General features: G+C 58.2%; 1 protein-coding gene across 8 annotated transcripts in view; it reads left to right on the forward strand.

Annotated features, from left to right (window-relative positions):
- PRKN (parkin RBR E3 ubiquitin protein ligase) overlaps positions 1-12,539 on the forward strand; it is a 1,400,595-nt gene that overhangs the window by 1,363,863 nt on the left and 24,193 nt on the right. For all 8 annotated transcript variants that reach the window (XR_011388432.1, XM_051855168.2, XM_051855165.2 and 5 more), the window contains one exon: positions 385-468. Coding sequence is in view for 7 of the 8 variants with exons in the window: in XM_051855168.2 (XP_051711128.2) it covers positions 385-468 (84 nt within the window). In the remaining variant the exon portion in view is untranslated. The remainder of the gene's footprint in view (positions 1-384; positions 469-12,539) is intronic.

A 12,539-nucleotide genomic window follows, 5' to 3' on the forward strand; every position in this document is an offset into this window, starting at 1 on the left:
TGGTTGGGCAGCACAGCCCACCAGCAGCGTGATCTGCCTACGTGGCTGGAGCTGGGTGGGGAGGCCGGGGCCTCCGTGCCCGTCCACGGGGGCCTCTACTCACCCCATGGCGGCTGAGCCTCTGCAGCAGGTGTCCCAGCCAGCAAGGAAGCTGCGGGTGCCCAGAGGCTGTGCCTGGAGCCTGGCGACTTCCCAGCCCACCCTGTTCGCTGGGTCAGGTGGGCTTCCGGGGAAGAGCCGAGCCCACCCACCTCACCTGCACACTGCGCCCTGTGCTGACATGCCTTGTCTGAACCGCTTTTGCCCCGACGAGCCCCACTAAAGAGGAACTCCAGCTCCGTCCGAGTGCCAGCCCCTGACTGACGCGGCTCTGTTCCTTTGCAGTTCATTTTCTGCCGCGACTGTAAGGACGCCTACCACGAAGGGGAATGCAGTGCACCGTCTGAGGCATCAGGAGCCGGAGCTCAGGTACCGCTGGCCACGCCCCCTCCGCACAGCCGGGCTCAGGCCTCCGCTGGGGACAGGAGCCCCTTGCTGGGCTCCCTGGGAAGACCAGAAGCTCCCAGGCTGCAGCCGTGCAAATGGGATGGCCCACTTGCAAGGGTGCAGGGCGGACTTCCGGTGGCTGTCTGGGGGTGGGGGCACTTCCAGATGGGTTACCCCCAGGGGAACGTGGGACAGGCACAAGGTGTGGGATTGGAGGAGTCTTTGGAGGGGAGATAAAACAATTCAAGGATCTCTAGATCAGAGAAATCAATACCACCCCTGCTTCTGTGTTTGCTAACCGCCTTGTTTAGAGCCCTTGGTGAAAGCTCTCGGCAGGAGTGACAGGTGCAGAAGTGGTGCGTTCCACAAGGATGCCGCGGTTTTTAGCCAGTTCATAAACCATGCTAAGTTGTATTTCAGCCCTGGCTAAGTAAAGAGTGTGTTTCCTGGGCCTTGTTCTCAGATGTGCTATCCCAGGCACAGGGATTAATAATATTAAAAAATGCAAGTGAATTTTATGTATTAATTAGGGCCCACCAAGGAGAGGAGCTAAAAACCAGCCCAGCAGATGAATTTTCTCTTGATAGAGATGTTAACAAGCCTTTAGACGCCAACTGTATTAGTTACTTTATTGACAGGAACCTAGTTAGTATCCACAGAAATCTCAGAACACTCATTTTTCTGTCGTTCATTTTGTTTTAATTCATTTGAAAGGCGGAGGGATGGAGAGACAGACAAAGATCGTCCACCCCTGGTTCACTTCCCGAATGCCGGTGGTCGCCAGGGCTGGGCCAGGGTCTGTGCAGGTCTCCTGGGTGGGTGGCAGGGACCCAGGCAAACGTGAGCGTTCGTTCGTCTGCTGCTTTCCCAGGCACAGGAGCAGGAAGCTGGGTGGGAAGGGAGATGCTCCGAGCCGGGTGTGGCACCCTGAGTGGCTTGTCAGCTGGCAGAGAATTTTCTGAACGCTCCACCATCGGGACTCGAGGAGCTGCATCCCCAGCAGGTCTTCTGAGATGTGTCGGTCTGATCCCACCCTGACAACATAAATGGAACTGGCGGGGTCAGCTCCGGAGCTGCTGGCTCTGGGCATCGCGGGAGACTTGGGGCTGAGTTTTCTCTTCAGTGCCCTGGAGCCTGTGAGGGTCTTGGCTCAGGGCCGTCCACCCACGAGGACAGGAGTGATCAGAAGTGGCCTGAGACCTCCGACTCAGGAAGCTGCAGCCCAGGAGCTGGGGGATGGGCTCAGCCGGGCGGTCACACCCTCCCGCTCTTAGGACCAGGGCTGCTGTGGCGTCTGCTCGTTTGCGTTCATTTCAAAATGGGGCAGCAAGGGGAGAAGACATTGCTTACCCCAAAGCTGTCCAGATCCAAACTCCCATTCATTCTCCCTTCTCTGGTGTGAAAAATTAAAATACCCCAGTTTTCTTAAAAAGCCACTAAAACAGGGCCGGCGCTGTGGCGCAGCGGATTAACGCCCTGACCTGAACTGCCGGCATCCCGTACGGGCGCCGGTTCGAGACCTGGCAGCAGGGCCTCATCTTGCTGTTTGGACTGAGGTGTTCATGCACACGCGCTAGATGAAATGGTGCCTTTGTTACCGGTGCTGCCTAACATCACCCAGCAAACGTCTATCGCACGTCTGTGCACGCCACACTGCCATAGGTCTGGGGATGCAGGAACTGGAGGGTACCTGGAGGGGTGGGGGCTCAGGGGGTTGGGAGTGTGGGGATGGGTGGGGGTGCAGGGGCAGGTGGGGGGCAGGCATGGGTGGGGCTGTGGGGATGGGTGGGTACAAGGGCATGTAGGGATGGAGGGAGGAGTTGATGGAGGTGCAGGGGCGACTGAGTGCAGGGTCAGATTGGGGTGCACAGAGGATGGGGTGCAGATGCAGGGAGAAGCCAGTCCCGGTGTGCAGGTCCTGGCCTCTGCTCTTTCCCACACTATGGGCTGTGCCAGGCTCTGAGGCAGCCCCTGCTTTCCTGTGGACAGACTCTGAGCCACATCCCGTGACTTCTCCAGGAAAGCATCACGCAGACACAGCCCTGCCACCATGTGTGTCCTCCCGTGTGCCCTGGCAGCCTCTAGGATGACTTCCCACGGCCACCTCAAAGAGTCCATGAGAAATGGAATGGAAAGCATGAGCTTATTTTGGTAACAAATTATTTTTCCCAGTAATATGTGAAAACGAGTAGTTTATGAAAAAAAACTGCATGTGGATTTCCAAAAACTTTGTGAGCCCAAATAAACTCACGCTTGCCATTCCCTTTTCCTAGGAGCTGTTTGGTGTGCTGAGACTCAGCCACCTTCTCCCAGGGTCTGGGAGTGCTGTGCCCACAGGGACAGGCGCCCTTGACCTTGGTCGTCTGTGTTTAGGGTCAGCTCCACCCTTCTCTGTCCCATTTTCCTGAATGACATTGGGATGTTTTAGTGACTTTTTTTAAAAAAAGATTTAGTTATTTATTTGAAAGTCAGATCTACACACACACACACACACAGAGAGAGAGAGAGAGAGAGGTCTTCCATCCTCTGGTTCACTCCCCAGATGGCTGCAATGTTCTGAGCTGCGCTGATCCAAAGCCAGGAGCCAGGAGCTTTTTCCAGGTCTCCCATGTGGGTACAGGGGCCCAAAGACTTGGGCCATCTTCTACTGCTTTCCCAGGCCATAGAAGAGAGCTAGATTGGAAGTGGAGCTATCAGGATGTGAACCAACACCCATCTGGGATGCTGGCGTTTTAGGCCAGGGCTTTACCCTGCTGCGCCACAGCGCTGGCCCCTTTAAACAGCTTTTGAGTTGAAGCTACTGGGAGTTTGGGAACTCCTTGGCCAATGGTCAGTCCATCCCAGGCCAGCAAGAGGTCAGTCCCATCTGCTTGCTCTCCCTCTGGCCTCCTTGCCCTCCTCCTCCTTGGAGGCTCCCTAATAACTAAACACTTGCTCTTGCAAACCATGTAAGTTGAATCCTGCTCCCTGTGGTCCTGAGCAGTAGGTGCGACTCTCCTGGTGCAATGGGAGACCACACTGAGATTTTCGGATGTGTAATGGTGCCGTCTAAAGCCACCGGGGAAACCCACGTCAGTGCCTGTACCTGGACACAGCATTTTGGGAACAGTGGCTGCCCTGGCCACTTCGGGCCCCAGGTCATACGTCACCTCCTCCATGAAGCCATCTGCCCTCCCCACTGCCTCCTCCAGGCTGTCAGACAGCTGCAGCATTTCCGCTCTGCAGTGGCCGCACTGGACTCTTGTTTGCCTGTCTCTTGTCTCTTCTTCCAAGTTCTGGGCCTTGCGAGTGCAGGGCTGGAATCTGCCGCGGCATCTTCGTACGCCCGGGGGCCTGGCACCCAGGAGGTGCTCCCCCAGTGTTTGTGGAATGAGTGACAGCCCCTTCCCTGTGCATAGCTGGGAGAGCACGCTATGAGCGTCCTTTATCTCAATCGTCTCCTAGGATCATAAGCAAAAACCAGAGTCCCTCAGTACACCACAATCCCTGCCCCCATCAGGCCCTGAAATTAGATGAATAAAACCTCCGTTTGGGGCCAGCGCTGTGGCTCACTTGGTTAATCCTCCACCTGTGGTGCCGGTATCCCATATGGGTGCCGGGTTCTAGTCCCGGTTGCTCCTCTTCCAGTCCAACTCTCTGCTGTGGCCCGGGAAGGCAGTGGAGGATGGCCCAAGTGCTTGGGCCCTGCACCCACATGGGAGACCAGGAGGAAGCACCTGGCTCCTGGCTTCAGATTGGCATAGCGCCAGCTGTGGCGGCCATTTGGGGGGTGAACCAACAGAAGGAAGACCTTTCTCTCTGTCTCTTTCACTGTCTAACTCTACCTGTCAAATAAAAAAAGAAAAAAATCCTCCATTTGGCCTGAGATAGAAAGGTACACTGGCAATGACCTTGTTTGCAAAGTACTGTCTTATTTTGAGCCTCATCTTGACTTCCTGTGATGGACTCCAAGCACAGGAGAGGCACCGCGGGGCTGAGACTCGTCTGGGCTCACGGAGTTGATGCCTGATGATGTCACCACAGTCTCTGGGAGCGGCCCCAGCCTGCACCGGTGGCTGGCGGGGTCCAGGACCTTGCATGAGTGTGGTAGGCAGGAACCACCTATTATGCTGATAAACATACAAAAACATATTTCTCTTTTCTTCTGCCTCTCCTAGTAAAACAGCAAAATGATAAAACACAGCGGCACAGGAGTTGGCAAACACAATCCTGCGCAGCCCCTAGAGCAGGTCTGTGGCAAAGGAGAGGGCAGGGCTTGTCCGGGGGCAGGGGCCCCTCGACTCCCTCCAGGGCTGAGCACCTGCAGACGGGGACCCGGGGGCACCAAACATTCCCACTGGACATCTTGATTTTTCAGTAGCTTAAAATCTGTGTGCTTCCAGTATTTACCCCAAACATTTGCTTTGAAATGGGGAGAATTAACTTTGTGGTTGCAAACACAGCTCTCCCTTACCCCGACTCTGCTGTCTTGATGGAGTACCTGAGACGGGGTATTTTCTCATGGACAGAAACACGGGCACCTGTAGTTCAGGGCTGGGGAACCTCTTCTCTGCCCAGGGCTCATGGCTATTTATAGCGTCATCCTCGGGCCATCACAGTTATCAGCTTACAAATGAGCCTGCTGCAGCTGGATGGACGTTCCAGTCCCGCCCGAGGTGCTTCTGCGAGGCCAGACCAAATGATGGCGCAGGCCTTACCTGTCTCGCAGGCTGTGCACTCTCCACCCCGACCCGGCCAAGGAAGCCAAGATGGAGGGGCAGCATCCGGTGAGGGTCTTCTCACTGCTGTGCCAGGGGCGATGGGGGGCTGCCCGTGCTCTTTATGGCAACATCGGTCCATGGGGGGGGGCCCATCTAGCCTAAGCACCTCTTTAAAATGCTGCGGGGGCGGGGGGCACACTGTTGCCATGGTAGCTAAATCTCCACCCACGCCCCTCCCCCTGGTGGTCACTTAGCCCTTCCAGGATGGCGACAGCGCGGCTGCAGCTGTGGTTGGCTAGAACTGTTGATGTCTCTTCTCTGGTAGGAACGATGGCCTCGGCTGTGTGAGACCAGGCTGCACAAGTGAACAGTGCAAGTTACCAAGGGGGCCGCTGGGCAGTGAGAAGCAGTTCTGTCCCTACTCCCACTGCTCTGGCTCCTGCACCGCCGTATCCCACCTGTGGGGATGTGGTGCCCTGGGGTGGTGGTTGATCTAGGGGGCGGCACCCCATCTCACAGGGCAGCTACACCTGCCTCCTCCATGTTGGGCCCAGTAGTCCTCCCAGGTCACAGCTCATGCGTGTGGGATGGGACCAGAGCACCCCATGACCCATCCCTGGCCAGCACTGTCTGCCTTCATGCAGTAGCACCAGCAAACCTGAACCCAGGACACAGTGTAACCGGCTCCACCCAGTCGGCTGCTTGTTCTCCCTGAGGGGTGAGGCCACGTTGGGAACTCGGTTTGATCTTCGTTGGTGACCTCTTGGGCATGGGCAGTAGTAGCAGTGACAGCAGCCTTGGCCAGTGAATGCCCGGGAGGGGCTCTAGTATTCACTTTGCTACCACAGTCGCTCTGACGTGGATGCCACTGACCCAAGGCCTGGAGCAGTCAGCGACAGAGGCTGGCCAGGCCAGCGGGCTGTCCTCCAAGTGCCTCGCGAGGTGGGCGCCCCCGTGAGCCCAGGATGCGCTCCCGGAGGTCAGTGTGCAGCCCTGCCCATCTTCCTCGTCCTTGATCGTCCACGTTTCCTGCTTCTGTGTCTTCTACTCACCCGCTGAGACGCTTGCCACGGCTTCTCGGCTTCTGCTCTCCCGGAATACCGGGGACTGAGCGACTTGTAGACGGCTGGAACTGTTTCTCGCACGTCTGAAGGCTGAGATGCCCACAAACAGGGCGCCTGCAAGATGCGGAGTCTGGTGAGGGTCTGCTTAAGGACTTGTAGGTGGCGCCCTCTGCTGGTGTCACAGGGAACAGGCCACGTGGCTCCCTGGGGTCTTTTTGGAAGAGCACTCTGGGTGGAGTCACACTCCCGTGAGCTCGCCTCCTAACACCATCGCCGCCTTGGTGCTCTGGGTCCAGCACGGGATTTTCCAGGGGACGCAAACGTTCAGACCATAACTACTGCATTTCCCAAAGCACAAAGCCGTCAGAGCGTAGCTATTGCGTTGTCCAGAGCTCCGCCCACGGAGAGGACTTCTCCTCGCCACTCTCTTTCAGCCCTGAAGAGGGCAATGATGTCCCAGCCGTCCCTCTCTGGCTTGCACTCAGGCTGAGCACACGCAGTTGTGAACCCAGCTTAGGTCCTCCCCCACGCTCCCCCAGGGAGAGGCAGCCGTGCCGCACTGGGGCGTCTGAGCACCTGTTCCCGCTGCTTCCTCATGCCCGCGGCCCTGCCTGTGCCCACCCTGAATGCCCCATCCCCACGTAAGATGGGAGGCCCTGCTACGCCACCTCTATGCCGCGCCAGCAGCGCTTTTCCTACCAGTGCCTAATTCTCAGCTGCAAGAGCCCTGGAGATCTTTACCGAGATGACCGGGACTCTCGCACTGGCCAGGGACGAACTCCGTGTAACAGCTTTTCCCACTCTGGACACCTCGCCTACCAGAGGGTCTGCCTGTGTGGACGGCCTGGAGACAGGGCTGCCGGCAGCACGCCCGATCCTGCGGCACAGCCCTTTGCTACGAGCAAGGCACGGGGGGGGGGGGGGGGGGGCGCTCCCAGCTCTAACCCTCTGCTCAGGGTTTGCGTCCTGGGGCGGGTTCCCGGGAAGCAGGAGGCATCTAGGGGGTACTGTCAGGAGCACTTGAGGAGGAGGAGGTGGTAGGGTTGGGCGGATTAAGATGCTGGAGAGCAGTGCAGGTGCAACTGGAGGGGGAGGGGCACGTGGGAGCCGAGAGGGTCTCTGGAGCCCTCTCCCAGAGGCAGGAGGCCGCCGACCGGGCGTGCAGCATCCATCCGGGCTGCCGGCTGTGGGTTGCCACGCTCGGTGCACCATGAGAGAGGCAGCCTCTGACTGGGGCCATTCCCAGGTCGCGTGTCAGCTGAGAGTGACTCGCAGGCTGCCAATACTCCCAGCAGCTGTGGAGACCGAACCTCAGTGCCAAGTCGGGGCGGTCTGGTGAGCTCGTCTTGACTCAGGTGCCTGGCGCTGGTGGGAGCAGCAGGGGACACACGGGAGCAGGTGGGCGAGAGCTGGGAGCCTCCAGGCCGGGCAGTGAATTAGAAGCGAAGCGAGAGTTCCTGTTGCTGCTGCAGCTTCCTACTTGGACAGGCGGTGGCGCCCTTCCCTGGACGAGGGAACCCGGGAACAGAGGCAGCTGCGCAGGCATTGGCAAGGCCATCATGGAAGTCCCTGCAGAGGTGTTGGGGGTGGAGGAACGGACGCTTGGAGCCCTCAGAGGGCAGGGCTGGAAGACGCAGGAGCGACTGTCGCCGGCAGACTGCCCCTCCCCTGTTTGTAGCCTGGCCCAGGAGCTGTGCCGCCCTTCAGGGTCTTCTGTGCTGTCGTTGGCGTCTGCACCTTGCCACAGTCCCCTCTCGCCATTCTCTGCAGCGCAGAACCAGAGACGGGCGAAAGTGATGGTCCCCGGAGCCCCGGACGCCCGGCTGTTCGGGAGGGTGTTTCCCGATCGCTTCTTGGGTTCTGTGAATGGCGTTCTTGATGCCACTTCTCGGAACCCTGGGCTCTGGCCTCGCAGTCTCCGTGGGTGTGCGTTCGGGCCGCCCACGGGGCTCTGTGATCCCGCCTGCCGAAGCCAACACAGTGCCCCAAGTGTCCCAGTCTTTCTGTCGCGGGGAGGTGGGCAAATGCCTGGATGACCCCAGACCCCTGCGGCACATTTCCAAAGCACTTTGCCTCAAAGAAAGGATTGCTGGGGGGGGGGGGGGGGGGGCGGACAGAAACGCCCTGGGCTGGGACTAGAGGAACCCTCCATGGCCTCCTCCCTCCCAGGCCCCGTGCTCTATCTTTACAGCCCCTCCCCCACCCACCTGCAGCACCTGCTGAGCTGTCAGTTCTCCAATGAGAATTTTCTCAGTACAAAACGGTGTAGGTAAAACCTTGGGGCGCGGGGTCTTTCTAAGGCTGAGAGCTAGAGATGTCTGCAGAGACTGATAGACACGTGAGGGCACACCCAGGCGTGTACCTGCGTGCTCACACGCTGCCTGCCTTGGTCCCTTTCAGTTGCCATGACACAGCAGGTAAGCCGGCATGATTTATAAAAGGAAAGGGTTCATTTTGGCTCTTGGTTCTGGAAGTTCAAGGGCACAGCCCTGGCGTCCACTGGATCTCTGGGGAGGGCCTCGATGCGGCTCGGCAGGGGCTCGGCATCCCACTCACTGTAAAGGTCTCCACGTGGACCCCTCCCCTGAATTTACAAGTCTGCAAATTCTCCTACTCCAGACTGCAGCCTCAGTAAACACACTGTTAGCACAGCGGGGGAGGGCGGGAAGTCGTTTTACAGAACTGTGTAACCACACACGCAAGCTTTTATACAACACACACACACAGACATAACACACACCATACGTGCCCTATACACACGTGTGCCGTACACACCACACACGTACATCCCACACCACGCACAGCCAAGTCGTCTTTGATCTCCACTGCCCTGAATCCCGGGCGCTTCCGGTCGGAGCAGGTAAGGGAGACGCAGAGCACCTGTGGCCCCCAGGCGGCGCTCAGCCCTTAGGGGAGACTGTGCTTTCTACGCGGCAAACTGGCAAACACCCTGGTTGGAAACTGGCAAACACCAGGCTGGATCCTTAGGCAGCGCACACCTGGATCAAAGCCCCACACTGTCCCCATACACACATGTGGCCATTCGGTGTCAAAACCAAAACTTGAAGAGCACAAGATTGAAATGACCAGCGGGAGAGTGAAGGCTATTGCCCACGGGCCCCATCTGAATCACGCCCCGCCCTGCCCCCAGGGGGCCACACAGCCCATTGGCCACGGCAGGGGCAACGGCCAACAAGGAACACGCCCACAAGAGCACGAGAGCTGCCGTATGTCCATACTCACTGACAGGCTTGAAGAGGGGGTGGCAGGACTACACATGGTCATCTTGTCACCTCCAGAGCGGGGCTGGGTGACCCCACACGGGGATGGCTCACCTGTCCTATTCGGGGACCTGGCCAAGGAAGCTTGCACGCATGCACGGAGGGGTAGCGCATTCGCACGGCTCCCTGTTGCTGTCCGGCCTTACCCTAAATTCCCATCAGCAACAGCCAGCCGCCCCCAGCCCCGAGGCAGAGTGGGTGTCCCCCTGCGTCTCACCCGGGACAAGCTGTGGAGGCCGACGGCAGAAATGGCCAGCGCTGCCCTCATCACCAACAATCAACAGCCCCCCTGAATCACCATCTAGAGCAAGACCCTCTGAGCAAACAGCCTCGGCGTCCACCTGGGCCTCCACTCAGAGCAGGTAGAGGGAGGCACAGAGCACCTGTCGCCACCAGATGGCGCTCAGCCCCCTCCAGGGACCCCATCAAACTCCAGCAGCCCGAAGGTTTATTTAAAAAGTTTTTCACATACATTCTCCAAAAGTATACAGTGATAAAAGGATGTGGGGTGGACACTGTGGCACAGCGGGTCCAGCTAATGCTCAAGACTCCAGAATCCCATTATCGGAGTGCCAGGGACCCTGTCCCACCCGGCTTCCCGCTAATGCGCACCCTGAGAGCCAGGTCTCTGCCACCCACATGGGGGGATCCAGATGGGGTTCCCAGATGTGGCCTGGCCCAGCCTGGGCTGTCGTAGGTGTTTGGGGAATGAACCAGATGACGGAACATCTCTCTCTCACTTTCTCTCGCTCACTCTTCTCTGTCTTCCAAGTAAATGCAAATAAGCCTTCTTTTTAGAAAGAATGTTGTGAATGCAACCAAACAAGTGTTGGTGACCCCCTTTGCCAAGCAGTCCATAATTGATTATAGGTTCAAGGGCCGCAAGTGGTCAGGCAATTCTCCGACTCACCAGCAGGGGGCGGGCTGCTCACAGGCAATCCCGTAATTGTGTGGCCACTCGCGTGTCACCTGGGCGAGTGGTGATGAGAAAGGTGAGACTTCAAAGCTGTCATTCACCTGAGAACCTGAGAACATTCCCCTCTGAAGCCGGTTATGCTTTCTGTGGCGAATGACAATCGTATTATGGAATTGGCTTTTACGATTTGAATAGACGCGTCCAACTGCTGTCTACACACACAGGCGCCTCGGATAAGTTCCCTACAGCAGGAAGCACAGCCTGTTTGCAGCCCGCCCGAGTCTCCTCAGGTAGTAAGCGTGTGAGCCGGGGCTCCTGGGCCCCGATTTGCCTTTTCAGACCTCGGTGAGGACCTGCAGGCCACCCAGGCACCCGCAGCCTTTTCCGTGGATGTAGCCCCGCAACCCGGAGATGATGGTGCCCACAGGAAGGATCGTGTTCAGAGCATCCCAGGCCCATGCTAACCTGCATGCTTCCCACGCTGGCTACGCGCTACGTGTGGGCCGTGTGTCTGTGCCACTTGTGCTGCAGGTGGGGACCCGGGTTAGGCTGTCTGCTCACGGTTAGACGCAACAAGGGTGCAGCTCGGGGCAGGCACGCTGCCCAGCGGGTAAGACGACGGTTGGGACTGCCGCCTCCCCTGCAAGCAGTGCCTGGGTTCCAGCCCTGGCCCTGCTCCAGCTCCAGGCTCCTGCCAGTGCACGCGCTGGGACGCAGCGGGTGATGGCTCAGGTAGTTGACTTCCTGGTACTCACATGGAAGACCTGGACTGAGGTCCTGGCTCCGAACCCGGCCATTTTGGGCACTGGAACTTCCTGTCTGTCTGTCTGTCTGTCTCCCTCAGCCTCTCAAATAGGTGGATTAATTGTTTAAAAACAAAGCTAGGGTTGCAGTCAGGCACAGTAACTCCACCACTCTGCTGTAGCCACTCTCATGGCACAGACCTGTCTCTGTGTGCCCTGGAACTCCGCACCACGGCGCACGGACCGCTGACCCTGCCCAAGCCCCAGATCCGCTATCCTGCGGGGCTGGGCTGTGCTGACACGGCGTGGCTCTCTCCGTCTCTCTCTGTTCCTGTTCCCTCACCCTCCCTCTCTCTCTCCGTGTAAATCTCCATGAGGACTTCTGAAAGTTTGTGGAAAAGCAGGATTAGCTGGTAACACACATGTTCCATGACTGTGTTGAAGCATCCTTGTGTGTGCGTGTGCATGTGCATGTATGTGCACGCGTGTGCATGTGCGTGTGTGCGGCTTATGGGCTTATGCCGTGTTCAGACATAAAATCCGTGTGAAGGGGCCTTGTCCCATGGCACAGGTGGCTCCTTCCTGGGCGTGTGGGGCAGGTAGCAGGATAAACCTGGTGGGCAGTGTTTTGCTCATACACTATGACTCCTCGCCACGGTTCCCTGGCCTGGAGTTTCTGGCTGAGGGCAGTGGCCCTGGGGACAGCTCGCGCACCTGTTGCCTGGTTAGAGCCATCTCAGCTGCACAGGGACATTGTTCACCCAGATGAGGTGGAGAAGCTCAGGCCAAGGGGACGATCTCAGAGCACAGCTTCTGGAAGCTTCGTGCCTGGCGCTGGGGGGTGAGGAAGAACTGGGCACCTGCACACTGCTGGACTAGGAAGAAAGAAAAAGATGATGGCAAAGGAAGAGGAACCATTTTCTCTCTCCTCAAAAAGCAGCCCACTTATCTCTGACTTCCGGCAGACTCCTGGGCAGGTAGAAGAGGGCGTGTGTGACTCCAGGGCCAGACGTGCCCCCGGCTTCCCCAGGAGGGCAGCAGGCTAGCGTCTCCAGCAGCAAGGCCTGCACAGTCAGACTCCACAAACCTGCCCCTGTGTGACCATTCAGACACTGACATGAGCTGAGTTCTCACACTTGCCAGTTCGCTCAGGGGACCTAGGAGGGAGCCAAGTACTCGGGCAGCTGCTGCCCAGGTGCACAGAGCAGGCAGCTGGAATCAGAAGCAGGGCCAGGACTCAAACCCTAGCCCTCCGAGGTGAGATGCAGACATCTGAGCTGTGCCTAACAGCTGCCCCAAATGCCCACTCCTCACCGGTCCTCTTTGCCATTCTCAAGTCAGATCGCCCT

Source organism: Oryctolagus cuniculus, chromosome 5 (genome assembly GCF_964237555.1).
Source record: "Oryctolagus cuniculus chromosome 5, mOryCun1.1, whole genome shotgun sequence".
In the NCBI taxonomy this organism is placed as follows: domain Eukaryota; kingdom Metazoa; phylum Chordata; class Mammalia; order Lagomorpha; family Leporidae; genus Oryctolagus; species Oryctolagus cuniculus.